Raw genomic sequence first — 18692 nt, forward strand, 5'->3', positions numbered from 1 at the left:
TAAATTACATTCAGATAAGCCTCTATCATATCCCAACAGAAAGAGTCAAGGATGACAGTGGGAGGAGGAAATCAATGTAAGCTCTTGACTATTTCTATGTCTAATATTTTGATCTTTGCAAAACTGAAATAATATATTTATGATAAACTGTTTAAAAGCAATGAATCACAGCCTGCAGAGACTCATCTCCATTACATTTGGGTTAATATTGATAATACAATAGTTAGAATCAAGGAGCAGTCAATGCAGCCAAACTTTTGCCAACTATAGATCATAAGAAGAACAAGAGGAAGCATTAGATTGCACAAAGTGAAGTCCCGAACACAAGAGACTCTGCAGAAGTTGTAAATCTTGACCAACACACAGAAAATTCTGGAAGAACTCAGCAAGTCAGGAGAGGAATAACAGGTGACGTTTAGCAACTCAGCCATGGAGAGTGATAAACAGTTGACGTTTCAAGCTAAGACCCTTCACCGGGGCAAGATAAATTATTTTCAGCATCATGTTTAAATTTAAATCATGAGATAATGAGATCTAGTTCAGCCATATAGCAAGTAAATTCACTGTCCAATGCAGACCTGGCAAGTTATGCAAGTCCCATGACCTGTGCTGTATCTGTTGCCTTATACCAGCTTTAGGATGCATAGGTAAAATGGTGACTAGAGATAATTACTTTCTGTGTCTTGAGGCTCAGCAGTGAAGAGGAAAAGCATATTTGTCATCCTCAATTTTAGCCCTGCTAGAAAAAATTTTTGTGTTGATTATTTTTTTTTTGCAGGATGGAAAAAGAGAAGCAGGAGTATTTTATTCTCCCCTTCAAACCGATCCTGGTTGATCATTAATCTCAGTGTTTTGGGATTTAGCACATTTTGCAAATAACTTCAATCTGAGATTGTAGAATTAATTTAAAATGCTAGCTCTGAACAATAGGTTCCTAACAGTCTTGAATCACCGACTAGACAACGCTAATTAAAATTCATTTAGATGTCTCTGATATGGGTGAGAATCAGGAGGTATGAAGTTTGTGTGTAGCTTCAAAGAAAGCATTGTGGATGCATTGTAAATATAGAATTGTCTTTTGACATTCAGCACATAAAACAAATGGTTGCATTGGGCCAGCCAGACCTTTTTCTAAATGAGTAGTTCTCCATATTGGCCAGCTGGTGGTGCAGTGACATCAGCGCTGGACTCCAGAGCGAAGATTCCCGAGTTCGAATCCAGTTGGGCTGCTCCTGGACACGCTTTCCAACTCAGCCTTGTAAAAAAAAACTGCACTGTGAGAAGGACATGGGGAAAAAGTGGTCGCCGAGGCTCTGGCACATAAAACAGAAGTTCTCCATATGACATCTTTTGTATATTGTTCAGTCAAATAAAGAAGTTGCTTCACAGCTAGCAGTACATTTCCCCGGTGACTTCATTCACGCATCAACATTTGGTGTTTGGAGTGGGATACCTTCATGTAATCCATAGCATGGCCAGCAATCTTAGCAGTCTAATTGGGTGAGTATATTTAAAAATAGCCCTCACACTTGGATCTGCTCAGGTCAGTGGCACATGGGAATGCGAGGTATCACAAACATGGGGAGCTGAACTGGCAGAGATAAAACTAGTGTGTCCTGTCGCATGTGTGTTTATTTAAGAGACAAAACTTTGTGCGTTCTTTTGGTGAGATGGAGCCACCAGTTATTGAAGGTTTTGAGCGGCAATGTATGCTCACTCTGGGAGCTACATTTTAGCTTAAGCGTTTTGTGAGTGTGATGCAAAGACACACAGCAAGCATCATGAGATCAGGTGAACAAAAGTGTCAGACTGTGGAGTACTTACTCTGTGGTTTTAAGTATGAGCTGTTTAATTGGTACTTGTCATTTATATTTTGTGCATTGTGGGAATGAGTGTGGAGATATTTCAGGGAGTGGTTTTACCCAGATACATCTGTCAGGCAAAGTCAGGTCGAGTACTCTGATGATCCGAGCCAGCCTCTGACCCTGATTACAGCAATTCATAAGCCCCTCACTTCAAGGGAGCCCTGCCAAAAAGGCAGGAGGTAAAGCGACTGTCTGGTAATTATGGATCACTTCACCCGGTAGGTAGCGGCTTTCCCAACATGAGACTGCACCGCCAGCAGCACTGCTAATTCCGGAACTCCTCCTAAGTAGGGGAACCCCAGTCCAGGTGGACTCGAATCAGGGAGCACATTTTACTGGGAAAGTGATGAAGGAAACTTTGCTTCACAATCCCATCAAGTTTTACATTTTGTTTCCTCATCCAGATCCTTAATACGTATGAGGAGAGGACGGCCAGCCCCTTACCCCCACAGCACCCCATGCAATCTCCCTCTTTATTTCCAGTGCTTAGGTTGTACTGAAATGATTAGGCTCACAAACAAACACAGGTATTCGACTGAGATTCAATAATGTCAGGCCAGCAGAGGCGGGCAACACCCTGCCCAGTCTCCGCCCAGCGAACAGGAGTCTCCTGCCACTCCCTTCAAACTCAGCACCCCTAGTTTATTTCAATCCAGCTCTCAGTCACAACTCTTGTTCACTCATTTGAACCAGTCAGACTCAATCAGTTGTTCTTCGCCTTCAGTTACCTCGCTGGCTATTGTTCCCTCTTGTTCTGAGGCCCGTCACAGCTTGTTATTTTGCATTCTATTATTGAAGTTATCAGTCACTGCTGAATTGTTTCTCCTGCTGAACCATCGATTGACCCAGCAGAGTTTGCTCGCTTGAAGAAATTTGTCTGTCACTATGAGCACACGATCCCGAAACAGCAGGAAACCATTAACCATCCGCTCACCACTCTCCTCCAAATCCTCCATCTTGATACAGCAACCCTATGCTCATCAGCCTCCTCCCTACAAGTCTGGATTTTAGTGCCCGAACGCTTCGACAGATCCCCAACCCGATGCTAGAACTTCCTGTCTCAGTGTACCTTACACTTTGAGCAACTTTCTTTGCATTGCCTTTGTCATGTATCTCTTTACAGGATGAACTCAAGCCTGGGCCACTGCTAAATTTTACAATAAAGCCACCATTTATAATCAAAAATAATAGTTTCGCTGCTCAGATGCATCAGGGTTTTGACCATCCAGGAAATGGAATGGAGGCAATGAATTGGATACTTTTCCTGTGTCTAGGCTCATGCCAAGATTATGCTGTGGAATTTAGGACCCTCACGGCAGAATGCAGAAGCACTGCTGGCCCATTACCATCACAGGCTGTCAGAGTGCCCCAAAGATGAGTTGTCTACCCAGGAGATGCCCGTTGACCTTGAAAATCTCGCCACTCTGACCCTCTGTGTTGACAAGCACTTATGGAATGAGCCTTTGTCCCATTCCCAGAACAATTTCTACAGGAACTTTGTCACCACCTCCAAATCCATGCATTTAAGGAGAGTTTTCTTAAGCAACACCCCCCCCCCATTCCAAATTTGTATTCTTAGCATGGAGCAGTTGATCCCCCTCACATCAAATGTCCATTCCAACTGGGAAAAGTTAGAGATGAGGGTCCTCTTGTTCCGGCACCATAGCTCAGCTCACTCTCTGTCTTTCTACACACGCAGGACGCTCTGGAGGAATTCAGCGAGCAGGCAACTTTCTGGACTGGACTCTATGTATGCAGCTTGGATTCTCTACTGTGCCTATCTGTCACCCTTCTACATCACTGCCATTCATTAACGTCCCTCGGGGTCTGGGATGGTCAAAGCGCGCACACAGCTGTGCACGTGAGCATCAGAGAGGCTCCCACAGGAATACCATGACTTAGCCATCACCTTCAGTAAAAGGGAAGGCAGCAGCTTCCCACTGCAGAGATGACACAACTGCATGATCAATCTCCTCCTGGGCACCACCCCTCCCCGAGGCTGTCTGCTCACCCTCTCACCTGCGAGCAAGGGCATGAATTACTGCATCACCAAAGCCCTATAGCACAGCTTCATTCAACCATCTCAGTCCCCAGCCAGTGCAAGATTCCTCTTTGTCAAAAAGAAAGATGGGAGTCTTTGTCCCTGCTTTGACAACTTTGAACTCAACAAAATCACCATTAAGAACCGTTACCCACTCCCTTTGATGGATGGCATGGTCAAAGCCCTCCCTGGGACCCAGACCTTTAGCAATCTGAATGTACCGAGCACATATAATCTGATCCACATCCCAAGGGGAAGAGTGGAAAACGGCTTTCAGAACACCCACTGGCTACCATAACTACTTAGTGATGCCTTTTGGACTTTCCAACAGCCCAACTTTTTTCCAAGCCTTCGTTAACAAGATCCTATGAGACATACTACACAGGTATGTGTCCGTCCACCTCAACAACAATCTCATCTTCTCCAAGGTCCCCCAACACCATTCAGACCTTCAACATCTTCTCGAAAACCAACTGTACTGCAAGTTAGAAAAATGACAGTTCCACAGCCCAGTTATTTCCTTCCTGGGTTATCTCCTCACACTCCAAGGCATAATGATGGTCCCAGAGCAAGTATGCACCGTTGAATGGCCTTAACCATACACCCTCAAACAGCTACAGTGCTTCTCGAGCTACTCCAACTTCTGCCACTGTTCCATCAGAAGCTACAGCCAAATTGCTGCTCTTCTCATCTCCCTCACCAAATCACGTACCTCACAGATAATCTAGTCTGCTGTTGTAGACTATGCTTTCGAGGAGCTCAAGAGGCATTTACCACCGCGCCCATTCTCTGACACCAGAACCCCTTTGGATTTTTTGTGGTAGAGATGGACGTATCTGACATGGAAGCCAGGCCATCCTCTCCCACCAAGGACCGGACAGGAAGACACACCCTTGGCCCTTCCTCCCATGTAAATTCAACTCTACACAATACTGTCACGGAGGCAGAGTTACCAGCTGACAAAGGGTCTTGGAGGAATGGAGATCTTGGTTGATGAGAAGGACTAAGACTTTTCTGATATGGACTGACTACCAGAACCTCATATCCGTACAGCAGACCTGCCAACTCAACTAATGGCAGGCTCTCTAGACCTTCTTCTTCGAACAATTCAATGCCACCATTTCCTCGAAGCTGGTCCCAAGAACAACAAGACAGATTCCCTCTCATAACAGTTTGACCCAGCTGAAATGGAGATCGACCCTCATCAATCATTCCATCCTCACAGAGGCTTGCCTTGATTGAGTGGGGCCTTGAGTACCAGTTCCGCCAAGATAAGCCTGCGCTGGCCAACACACCTGACAATTGCATATACATGTTAGCGGCCACGTGCTCTGAAGACCTTTAGTGTGCCCACTCTTCAACCCCCTCTAGCCATTCAAGTGCACAACGGACTCCGGATTTTCTGCAAAACCTGTTCTGGTGGCCCACCTTGGTTGCAGATATACATCAGTTCGTCACCGACTGCCCTCAATATGACCAGTCCAATTGCTCCAACCAGCAGCTGTCTGAGCCCCTGTGGCCTGTACCAGTCCCTTGACACCTGTGGTCCCACATCACCATAGATTGTATCACTGGCATTCCACTTTCTTTCTTTCTTTTTCAATCTTTTTATTATTATTATTAATATCAACAAAATAAAATTAATACATAGATAATGGGAATACAAACATACACATTTCAACTGAACATGAAAGAATACGTAAGCAATGGTTACAGTATAAATGAGTATTCCCAAATCATGGACAATACAAGTAACAAATAAACAAGGCAAACTTAGGTATATCATAATATATATATTAAAAAAACAGTAAAAAGAAAAAGAAAAAAATTATGCAAAAAAACTAATCTAATAATCTAATAAATAATAAGGAAAAAAGCAAAAAAAAGGAGAAAAAGAAAAAAATGGAAAAAAAGGCTGTTTATAATATCTCACAAAAATACAAAATCATCAGTGTCGTCAAATCCGATCCTCTCAACATATATAAAATCAAAACTGGAGAAACAAATAGGCTTGGAACAGGGTCATATTACATCATATGAAAATATTGAATAAATGGTCTCCATATCTTTTCAAATTTAATAGAAGTATCAAATACAACACTTATAATTTTTTCTAAATTTAGACATAACATAGTTTGAGAAAACCAATGAAATACCGTAGGGGGATTAATTTCTTTCCAATTCAACAAAATAGATCTTCTAGCCATTAATGTAAGAAATGCAATCATTCGACAAGCAGAAGAGGATAAATGGAGCAAGTCCATCATTGGTAAACCAAAAATTGCAGTAATAGGATGAGGTTGTAAATCAATGTTCAATACCGTAGAAATAATATCAAAAATGTCTTTCCAATATTTTTTCAAAAGCGGACGACCATAACATATGAGTTAAAGACGCTATCTCAGAATGACATCTGTCATAAATAGGATTTATATAGGAATAAAAATGAGCCAATTTATCCTTGGACAAATGAGCCCTATGCACCACCTTAAACTGTATTAATGAATGTTTAGCACATATAGATGATGTATTAACTAATTGAAGAATTTTATCCCAATTCTCAATAGCGATAGTAAGGTTAAGTTCTCTTTCCCAATCATTTTTAATCTTATAGAAGGGCTCTGAATGTATCTTAATAATTATATTGTAAAGTTTTGATATTAGCCCTTTCTGAGAAGGATTTAGTTCAAACAAATTCTCCAAAATACCTGAAGACACAAAATTTGGAAAAGTAGGAAGTACATTATTTAAGAAATTCCTAATCTGTAAATATTTAAAAAAAATTAAATCTAGGCAAATTATATTTATTAGATAATTGTTCAAAAGACATAAAACAATTATCCAAAAATAAATCAGAAAATCGTAGTAATCCTTTAGTCTTCCAAGCTGAATAAGCTTGGTCTATAACAGAAGGAGAAAAAAAACAATTGGATACAATAGGAATATTTAAAACAAACTGAGTCAACCCAAAAAAATTCCGAAATTGAAACAATATACATAAAGAACTATCGGGTTGTCAATTTGTTTCGGCAATTTAGAAAGATCAAAGGGAAGAGAAGTCCCAAAAATAGAACCCAATGAAAATCCTTGTATAGATCTAATTTCCAGGTTCACCCAATGAGGGCTAAAAGATATATCCCAATCCCTTAACCAACATGTCAAATATCGGATATTAACTGCCCAATAATAAAATCTAAAATTAGGCAATGCCAATCCACCTTCCTTCCTTGCCTTCTGTAAATAAATTTTACCTAACCTAGGATTTTTATTCTGCCATATATATGAGGAAATTTTTGAATCAACATTAGCAAAATAAGATTTCAGAATAAAAATTGGTACCACTTGAAATATATATAAAAACTTGGGTAAAATAACCATCTTAATAGCATTAATCTGACCTATCAGAGATAAAGATACTGGTGACCATTTAGTAAACAAACATTTAATCTGATCGATTAAGGGTAAAAAATTAACCTTAAAGAAGTCCTTATAGTTTTTTGTGATTTTAATCCCTAAGTAAATAAAAGAGTCATTAACTAATTTAAAAGGTAAATTTCCATAAATTGGAACCTGTCTATTTAAAGGAAACAATTCACTCTTATTAAGATTTAATTTATACCCGGAAAAATTACTAAATTGAGACAAGAATGATATAACTGCAGGAATGGATTTCTCAGGATCAGAAATAAATAATAATAAATCATCTGCATATAATGATAGCTTATGTATAGCTGTCCCACGATTAATGCCAAAAATGTTCTGTGATTCTCTGATAGCAATTGCCAAGGGTTCTAAAGCAATATTAAATAATAATGGACTAAGAGGACAGCCTTGTCTAGTACCCCGAAATAAATGGAAAAAGGGAGATCTTTGATTGTTAGTAAGCACCGAGGCTACTGGAGTATGATATATCAGTTTAATCCAGGAAATGAATGTCGGACTAAAATTAAACCTCTCAAGCACATTAAATAAGTATGGCCATTCAACTCTATCAAATGCTTTCTCCGCATCTAATGAAGTGACACATTCTGAAGTGCTATGTGAAGGAGTATAAACGATATTCAATAATCTCCTAACATTGAAAAAAGAATAGCGATTTTTAATAAAACCAGCTTGATCTTCTGAAATAATTTGGGGTAATACCTTCTCCAGCCTGGATACCAGTAACTTGGAAAAGATCTTGGAATCTACATTCAATAAAGATATTGGTCTATAGGATGCACAGTCAGTAGGGTCTTTATCTTTCTTCAATATTAAAGAAATGGAAGCTGTATAAAAAGATTGTGACAGATTGCCCAATCTAATTGGTTCTTCAAAAACCCTGCATAACCAAGGAGAAAGAGTAGCAGAAAAACATTTTAAAAATTCTACTGTATACCCATCTGGACCTGGTGCTTTCCCAGAATTCATAGAGGAAATAAACCCTTTAATTTCTGCATCCGTAATAGGAGTTCCTAATCTTGAAGATCATCTGATGATAATTTTGGAAAATTCAATTTCCCAAGAAAATCACACATGGTATTATGATCATGAGGGAATTTGGAATGATACAGGGATGTATAAAAATCTTGAAATGATTTGTTTATCTCATCATGGTTAACTGTCAGATCCCCATTCTGCTGATGGATCTTAGTAAATTGACGTTTAACCAAAGCATTCTTCAATTGACTAGCTAACAGTTTACCCAATTTATCACTATGTATATAAAAATCAGATCTGGTTTTCATTAATTGATTTTCAATCGAAGTTGTAAGTAATAAACTATGTTCCGTTTGAAGTTCAACCCTTTCTTTGCAAAGCTCCTTACTAGGAGTAGTCGAATATTTCTTGTCAATCTCTTTAATTTTATCAACCAATAAAAGAGTTTCCTTCTTAATGCGTTTTCTCAGACCAACAGAGCAGGAGATAATCTGTCCACGTATATATGCTTTAAAAGTGTCCCAATGTGTTCCGCAAGAAATATCATCCATGGAATTAGTTGAAAAGGAGAAATTGATCTGTTCCTTCATAAATTTAATAAAATCCGGATCTTGCAGTAAGGTAGAATCAAATCGCCATTGTCCAGCACTAGAAGCTGTATCCGTAAATTTAACAGAAAGTTTTATTGGAGCATGGTCAGAGATGGCTATAATATCATCATTACAACCAATTACCGATGGAATAAAACAAGAGTCAATAAAAAAATAATCAATTCTCGAGTTGGAATGATAAACATGTGAGAAAAATGAAAAATCTTTGTCCTTAGAACGCCGAAATCTCCAAATATCAAAGATTCCATTATCAGTCAAAAAAGAGTTAATACAAGTGGCCGACTTATTAGGTAAAGTCAGAGTAGATATAGATTTGTCCAACAAAGGATTTAAACAACAATTAAAGTCACCACCCATTATTAACATATTCATTTAGATTAAGTAGAGAGGTAAATAAGGACTTTAAAAAATCAGGACAATCCACATTTGGAGCATAAACATTAACCATAGCAACCTTTTTGTTACAAAGTAAGCCAGTAATTAACAAAAATCTACCATTCAGATCTGAAAAGATATCGTGTTGGACAAATGCAATAGAGGAGTCAATAAAAATTGAAACTCCCTTTACTTTAGCATTCAAATTCGAATGGTACTGTTGACCCCACCAAAACCTAAAAAATCGATAATTATCCTCTTTCCTCACATGAGTTTCTTGCACAAAACTAATATGAGCATTAAGTCTTTGGAATACTTTGAAAATCTTTTTCCGTTTAACTGGATGGTTTAAGCCATTAGTATTCCAAGAGACAAAATTAATGGTCTGAGCCATATTTCTGAAATCAACCCTTTGGTATATAAAGGGTTAACCAAATTATGAACTCATGCACCCAGAAGAGGAACAAAAATAAGGGGTGGACCTGGAAGTGACATCATCGTGGACATTTTGGCAGTTTAAAATCAGCCCAAATGAAGAAACTAAAAAAAACTGATGTAAGCAACATGAGATCTAGAAAAAAAAACACCCCCCACCCAAGAGAAGAAAAGACCACCCCAGACAGGAAAAGGCTGGGAAAAAGGAGAAATGAAACTAAATCTACCCCCATATCAGCAGAAGACAACTCCGTGTATAAAGGATAAAAAAAAGATCCACCCAAACTCTAAAGAAATAATAGTCACTATACTAAAACCAAACTTCTTAATATAATTGGTAGTAAAAATAACAAAAACAATATAATCACTAGTAACTTATAAATTGTGTTAAAACCCAAACAAACCAAAAAAAATTAAACTGTGATAAGAAATGCATTATAGGAAGAAGATGAGAGAAAAAAAATGGCAAAATCAAAAAAAAACCCAAAAATATTTCAGAGAAGAAACCGCCATCTTAGTAAAAAAAATTCACCTTCGAAGGATTAATAATAATGACCAAAGATAAAGTACAGTGGTTGAAGTAAGTAAAATAAAAAGATTAGTATGTCGAAATAATTAGAGTATAAAATATAGAGTAAACCTACACCAATAGCCAGAAACAAAATCTGGTTTTGGAAACAAAAACCATCTTGCATGATTAAAATCACTCATTTATTTCAGGTGAGAATCCATAACGCCGTGGTGCATTCAGAGGCGAGATTCTGAGCTTCGCAGGGTATAAGAGTGCAGGTTTTAGATTTTTCTCATAACATTCGGACATCAGAGGTTTAAAAAGAAGCCTTGCCTTCATTACTTCTGGACTAAAATCTTCCACTAATCGAAAATTGTGTTCTTGAAATTTGACCATCCCTACATGCCGAGCCACACAAATAAGTTGCTCTTTAATATGCACATAATGAAATCGGACAATTAGAACCAGTGGTTTAGCTGAAGCGCTTGGTGATTGACGCATAATTCTGTTAGCGCGATCGAGTTACGGAGGACTGTCTGGGAATACAAAAGGGAACGCATCCTTTAAAAGTTGAGCAAAGTACTTCGAGGGGTTCAATACCTTCCAGGAGACCAAGTATGCGTAAGTTCTGTCTTCTGGACCAATTCTCAAAGTCGACACTCTTGGCTTTAAGTGTTTCCACCTGTTTAATCGTCGAAAGTAATTTCTGCTCCAGTTTTTCAATGATCAAGTCTCGCTTCCGAGCGTCCTCTTGCAAAGTTGCGATTAGAACTTGCTGCTGGTTAACTACTGAATCTGTCTTATCCATATAATCTTGAAAAGCCTTTATATCTTGTTTGAAAATTTGTCGTTGTTCTTCAAATTTTTCATTTAATACCTCCAATAATATTTCATAAGTCAATTCAGTGCGCTTAGGATTGGTCTTTTTCTTCTTCCCGTTCCTGTTAGGATCCTTCCCAGGTTCTCGCCCTTTAGATCTAAGAGCCATTTCTGTATTCATTTCTTCAAAAATTCACAATAAACTCTTAAGGATAAGTCCAAAAAAGTAGCAAGAATCTTTTGGTGTAAGTAAAAGTAAGTTAAATAAGAGTGATCATAGGTTAAAAAAAGTAAAGGTTATGGAGCGAATCTGAAACAGTGCTCACTCCATGAGCGTCTCCTGCTGACCTCGGCTTTCCACTTTCTGATGAGGCCACCATGATCATGACTGTGGTGGATCAGTTCACCACACCATTGCCCTCCCCAAATTTTTTTAGCTGCTAAGACTTCGGATCTAGTTCTCCAACATATAGTTTGCCTCCACGGCTTCCCTCAGGACACTGTGTTGGACTGGGGCCCACAATTCAGCTCCTGTTTCTGGCGAGCCTTCTGCTCCCTTCTATGACCCTCAGTGAGTCTGTCCTCTGGCTATCATCCGCAGACCAATGGTGCGTGAAAAAGAGCCAACCAGCAAGTGGAAAAGATTTCTTGCCTCTAACCCTTCATATGGAAGAAGCATCAGCTCTGCGCTGAGCTGCTCCGCAATCTACACACCTCCTCTGCCACAAGGGTTGCACGTCACCCACTGAGGTGCTTCATGGCTACCAACACCATTGTTTCCCATGGAGGAGCGAATGGTGAAGATACTGAACCTGGGTCCAGGTTCACTCATGCCAGACTGCTTTGAAGCGGGCACAGCGGGCTATCCCAGCTACCAACTATGCCTACTACTGCCAAGCCAACCACCAGCCACACTCAGCCTGACTACTCTACCCTTCACCAACAAGATCCTCTGAGACATGCTACACAGGTACGCGTTTGTCTACCTTGTCAACATCCTCATCTTCTCCAAGGACCCCCAAGCCCACACCTGTCACATCTACTCGGTCCTCCAGTGTCTCCTTGAAAATCAACTGCACTGCAAGTCAGAAAAATGCCAGCTCCACCACCCAGCCATTTCCTGACGTCCACCTAAGATCTGTCCCTGCACACCGACTCTCACAAGCTCTCGCCTGATTCACTGATCTCTTCTAGATCACACATCGCATCAATCCTGTCACTTACCGCCTCCAGCTGCCACCATCCCTCAGGATCGCACTTACTTTCCACATGTCCTGCCTCAAGCCTGTTACCTACGGACCAGCTAACCTAACTGAGGCTGCAGTTCCAGAATCAAAGATGGTGGGAAATGGTCCAGTGTGTACGGTTCACCAGCTGATTGATTCACTTTGTCATGGACAGAGTATGCAGTACCTGGTCAATTAAGGGTACAGCCCAGAGCAGAGGTCTTGAGTGCCGTCCAGTTTCATCTTGCATCTGTGGCTCATCGAGAAATTCTACCAAACCCATCCAGGTTGCCCTGAGCCCATTGGGGGCCAGCTGTGATGGGGGGGGGGGGGGCGGCATTCCTGTCAGTCCTGCACAGACAGGCACCTCTCAGTCTCCACCCAGCTAAAAGGAATCATCTGCCACCCTTATCTAACTCATCACCTGCAGCCTATTTAAAACCGGATCTTATTCACAGTCTGTGTTTGCTGATCTGACCAGCCGGACTCGACCAGTTGCCCCCAGCCTTCAGTTATCTTGTAGCCTGTTGTGTATCAGTTCTCTCATTTTGCGCCCCCCCCCCCCCCCCCGTAGCTTGTTATTTTGCAGTCCGTTGAAAAAGTTAACACTGACCACTAACTTGTCTCTGCTGCTCTGCTTTTGGGTCAAGCCTCCTCGAGAATTCCTGATAAATAGGGCAGCTGATACACCTGCAAATTACAGCAATGTAATTCTGCCTTACAAATTGTGAGTGGGAAATCTAATTTAAACCCCACTCTTCTGTATAAACCTTGCAATTGTGTTTCTGATGTCTACTATGGTGTCATTTTGAGGCCTGAGGCAAACATGCATCTAGTACAACATATACCTCTTCAAGTAGGTTTAATGAAATAAGTTAGAGTCTAACTATTGTCATTGCCAGTTCCCCTATGACTCGATTCTCCCACACACCAGGTTAATCACTATGATATTTCTTCTGACGGTATCCACTGAATATATCTCAAAGAAAATGTGTACATTCTTTGCAAACAGAACTCTTTATTGTACTAAAGATCTCTGCATTAAAAAAAAATTGAGACTATTTGAAGGAATATTTAGAAACAAGGTGAATGATTGGACATCGTGTATAAAACAAACCAATTCCCATGATACAGGTGGCCTATAGCAAGAGGACAAAACAATAGACATTAAAGAATTGGAATAGAGGGCAGAAGTCTTTATTTCACACATCTAATTGTGTGGGTGGGTATCGTTTAACAGGTTAATGTTTGATCAGAAACAATTTCAAGTTATAATAAGCCAAATAGGTAGAATATATAAAAGAAATCTAAGAACAGGCAGAGCAAAATACACATTAACTGCTGCTTGAGTGGGTAGTAACTACCAACGTGAGTTAGCTGGATGAAGCCCTGGAATTCACTGATTAAAATAACATTGTTATCAATGGTGTTAATTAATATTTAAAGTAGCATATGAAATTTGGAGAATCAACCAATCAATTGCATCTCTTTTGAAATGAATTTGATGGCCACTCCACATTTTTATGTACCTCTCAATTTACTTGCAATATGAGTCAATTAAAACATATCTAACTAATGTTTAAAAAAGGGTGGGGTGGTAGCGTAGTGGTTAGCACCATGCCATACGGTACCAGTGACCCAGGTTCAATCCCCACTACTGCCTGTAAGAAGTTTGTACATTCTCTCTGTGACTACATGGGTTTCTGCCCACATTCCAAAGATGTACTGGTTGTTAGGTTAATTGGTCATTGTAAATTGTCCTGTTATTAGGCTAGGATTAAATTAGGGGAAATGCTGGGCAATGAAACTTGAAGAGACTGAAGGGCCTATTCTGCACTGTATCTCAATAAATAAATCAATCTAAAACTCATCAATGATTTATTTCCTTAATGTATTCCAGTGAGAAGAATATAGTTCTTGCGAAGAAAGGTCATGAATCTGAAACATTAATATTTCCAGCATTTGCTATTTTATTCCAAATTTCCAGCATCTGCAGTATTTTCCCTTCTGCACAGAAAATGTCAACACTCTATGAGAAGAAATTTTCAATTCACTGCATTCCCTCAGCCTGACACATCGCTATCACGTCAAGCTTTCTTGAACAATAGTCAATGAGTTCATTTTGTTACAGAGACAGAAATGCTTGGAATCAAACAATCGGGATTTTTTTTTAGAAATAGCTTCACAAGGCACGCCAGATGTTCATTTAGCTGAGGCCCTGTTGTTACTATGAGAAGAGGTGACTGATTATTCTTACTCTGTTCAGACCACAGACCCATACAAATATTGAAAACAATGCTTTTTTTTAAATGAAGAAAGATTGAATGGAACCTCGAAGGAAAATAAACAACAGAGAGACATATAAGATCAAACAACCTGTCACTGTGCTGTAAATTAATACAAGTAACCAAATGCCTCAACAGCTCTTTGAAATGAAGAAGTCTCCAAGCAAAACCTAAGGAGTGTCCTTTGACACTGAAATATCCTTCCATATCCATTCTCCTACTTCATGAATTGTTTCTTTTCTCCAGGCTGCCTCAGGGAGTGAATGGGTTTTTTTTTGCAGAATAAGTCAATTTTCGTCCAAAAGTCAGAGAGTATGCAAAATCACTCATTTTGGTAACCATAACTTGTAATGGATGGCATCAAAAATCCACAACACTGATTAACAGAGAAAAAAACAATTACTAAAAGTTGATTGAGAAAGCAAACTAGTTCTATGTTTTCAAGAATAAACTTATGTAGGCAGATAGTACTTCTGAATTTAATGGTATTATGGGAGCTCAATCCTACATAGGAAGTGTCCACAAGCTGGGGGCTCTTATTTCTGGTATGGATTGTAGTGAAATTGAGGAGCAAAAATTATATACAGTAAATATTTCGGAAAAGTCAATAAAAGATATAGACAGATGACTGATCAGCCACAAAGACGCAAGATTAACAACAACTATATCTTACCTCGCTATGACAAACAGCACACAACTGACACCAAGGTATGCCAGTAAGATGTACATCCAAATATCAGGCGACAGAGGATTGAGGAAGGAGAAGACACCCGCGTTTGTTCCATTTGATTTTCGATACAAAATACTGATCCCCAGCGTCATGAAAGGCTTGGAAAAGTCGATGACCTTCTCCCGGGCATAGGTGATGGTGAGCGGAGCAACAGCAAGGTCAGCTTTCTGTTGAGAGAAGTATGCACTTTAAATAGAAGTTTTATCAATCATATTTTTAAATTCTTGTGCATTTCCATTGAGAGTAAGCGGATGAATTGAAATGCTAAGTAACATCATTAAATAACCACAAATCACACATTAGCATTTGTCAGAATACCACTCAGTTCCCTGTAATGAAAATTTTCCATTGTCTGTCAGCTTGATTGGCAGTAATATATGTATGTTGTGGAACTACACCAACAACAATATAACAGAGGGAAGAACGTGAAAATAAATCCGTGGTCCAGCACAATGCGCTGACATGATGCCACTGATCCGTAGCTCAGAGGTGATCCTACCAGATGCTGCAAACTCAGAGAACAGGAGCAATCTCTACCCTTCTGAGGGAGAGATCTCAAGACACCAAAAAATGTTATTCTCCAGTTTTAAGTAAAAACAGTGCTGTGGGTCAGATTTAACAATATTCATCACGATTGATACAACTTCTTGTCTAGGTTCAGAACCATCAGACCATCAGTGATTATGAAATTTCTGGCTTAACCACCACCTCCCTCCCACCCCCTCAAACCTTCCTTCTCAGTCCTGGTCTCAGCCTGAAACATTGACTATCTATTAACTTCCATACATGCTGCCTGACCTGCTGATGTTCCTCCAGCATTTTTGTGTATGTTGCTTTGGATTTCTAGCATCTGTAGACTTTCTCATGTTTATGAAATAATTAGTTGATTTCCTATGACAGTGTTCGACAAGCATGCAAGACTCTTTCTAAATATTATGCCTAACGTCCTTCAGAAACATTTGATGCAATGGAATTTATAATTTCATTATGTTTCTATATAATTATCTTTTATCGTCCTTCTCACTCCAGCCACTTCTATTACTCGCTCTGTATTTACTTATCAAAATTTCCCTTTTTGCTCATTTTATTGCAAACTCGTTTTCTCCCTGATACAACCAGCTACTCAGAAGTTCAGTCACCTAATCAGCCTTCTCATTGTTTCAATGGAATCTATTCATATTCCTCCAGAATGCCAATATTCTATTTTTAATATTAATCATCAGTTGTCATTGCATTTAAATCCAGGAAAAACAAATTAACACATGTTTAAACCTGACTGGCAAAACTCAAAGGAGATCACTGAGATGTCGGATTACTTTTGGGGATTCTTCATAGCTTAAGAATCACTTTGAATTGTTTTGATGCTAATATTGTTCATAATGAAATAGCAAAACAGCAATTGGTTTAAGCATCATTATTACTAAATGTTATTCATTTTTCAGGAAATCTGCTTCCTATCTTAGGCCAAACAATTTACATGAAACTGATGCCATACTGAAATAATTCTTTATACTTTCCTGTTCTTTCAACTTGTAGTCTTCAATTACTTTTCTGTCAGTTGTTTTGTTCTGCCTGGTGTGCTTTATATTTTTTCATTTTATTCATCTTTATTACATAAAGTGAATGCACTTGAGAAATCTTGGACGGGTGTTTCATGAAGGTTACTTCTGAGAATGTATTTTGTGCTCAATCAATTTATTCCCTGTTTTATTTTCAACACGATTTGCTACATGCAATTTATTTCCTGCTATTGTTTCTGTTGCATAGAAATCAGCTGCATTCTCTGTCTCTTTTCCTGTACCCTATGGATTTCTGCGGTGACGTTGCTATTAATTAGCTTTGTCACTTTTGTTGGTTACCAACTGTGTGACATTGTATAAGTGCCATGAAAGGTACTATCACCTTACTCTCAATTGATCAGCTCCCTGGGACTCAAAATGTTATGCTTCCTTCTCTCAGAAAGTCATTCAGGACAGTAAGTTATTTGTCCCCTTTCTTTTTGAGGTTTCCATATTACCTCTCTCTTCATTAATGTTCTCCTCTTCCTCTAGTTTCAAACCTTTTTTTGTCCCTCTTTGGCTTTGGTTCTCACATCTCTTCTTCTCTATTCCTTATGTTCCTTTCCTCTTTTCTCTCTTTTGTTTTCATATCTTCCTTTCCCTTATTTTCTCCTCTGCCTTCCTTACACTTACTTTCAGCTTTTCCAGTCCCTCCTCAGAACTGAAATGCTCCATCCCAGGCAACACTATAATGAGACTTCTCTGCACCCCCTCCAGCACCATCATAGTGTGGTGAATAGAAATGCATTCAATACTCCAGCTGAAGTCTACTCAACATTTTATAAAGTTGGAGCATAAGCTTTGTGCTCGCATATTTGATGCCCCAACTAATGAATACCAATATCCATGTTATCAACCTGTATTGCCACCTTTGAGGATCATTGAACCTGCATGCCAAGGCCCCTCTGTTCTTCAATACAACACATCAATATCACCCCATAGCCCAAGGCTACCTTCAATACTGTCAACAGCTCCACCAACCTTCATCTCTGTGGAGAACTTACTGATCATGTCTTCTACATTCAAACCCAAAGCATTCTTGAATACTATAAACAGCAAGATCCCCAGCACAGATCGCTGTGGAACACTACTAGCCTCAGGCATCAATCATAAAAACAGCCCTTTGTCATCACCCCCTTTCTCCTGTTGCTAAGCAAATTTTGAATCCATTTGGGTAACTTGTCCCATTGGATCACATGGGCCCTAACTTTTTGAACATGCCTTCCATATAGATTTTGCTGAACGTAGAACTGCACAGGAAATAAGTCCTCTTGCTCACAATGTTTCAGCTAAATTTAAATCAAATAAAACTAATCCATATGCTTGCACATGGACTACATAGTTCCATTCTCTGCCTGTCCATGTGTCTGCCTAAATATCTCTTAAATGTTGCTATATTTGCTTCCAACACATCTCTAGCAGCATGTTCTAAACAGCTGTCATTCTCTTCATTCAAAAAAACATTGCCTCATATCTCCTTTAGACTTCTCCCTCTCATCTTAAAGCTCAGCTCTCTTGTATGACATTTCCAACTTGGGAAAAAGAAAGACTCTGTCTATCTATCCTTCCTATTCTTTTCATAATTTTATATACTTTATCATGTCGCCTGTCAGTCTCCAATGTTACAGAGAAAATAATTCAAAATCCTTGTAATTGAGTCTAAATCCCAATGATCCTCTTCTGTTCCGTTTCCAAAACCTCAACTCATTCTTCCTGTAATGTGGCAACTTGTAATGCACACAGTACTCCAAATGTGGCTTCACCAAAATTTTATACAGCTGCCATATATTTCCATACTTTTATATTTTCATTGTCC

The 18692-nt window shown here is 39.2% G+C and overlaps 1 protein-coding gene across 1 annotated transcript in view; it reads right to left on the reverse strand.

Annotated features, from left to right (window-relative positions):
* LOC132383421 (glutamate receptor ionotropic, kainate 3-like) overlaps positions 1–18692 on the reverse strand; it is a 550775-nt gene that overhangs the window by 175582 nt on the left and 356501 nt on the right. The window contains exon 11 of the mRNA XM_059954362.1: positions 15261–15484. Coding sequence (XP_059810345.1) covers positions 15261–15484 — 224 coding nt within the window. The remainder of the gene's footprint in view (positions 1–15260; positions 15485–18692) is intronic.

Source organism: Hypanus sabinus, chromosome 30 (assembly GCF_030144855.1).
Source record: "Hypanus sabinus isolate sHypSab1 chromosome 30, sHypSab1.hap1, whole genome shotgun sequence".
NCBI lineage: Eukaryota > Metazoa > Chordata > Chondrichthyes > Myliobatiformes > Dasyatidae > Hypanus > Hypanus sabinus.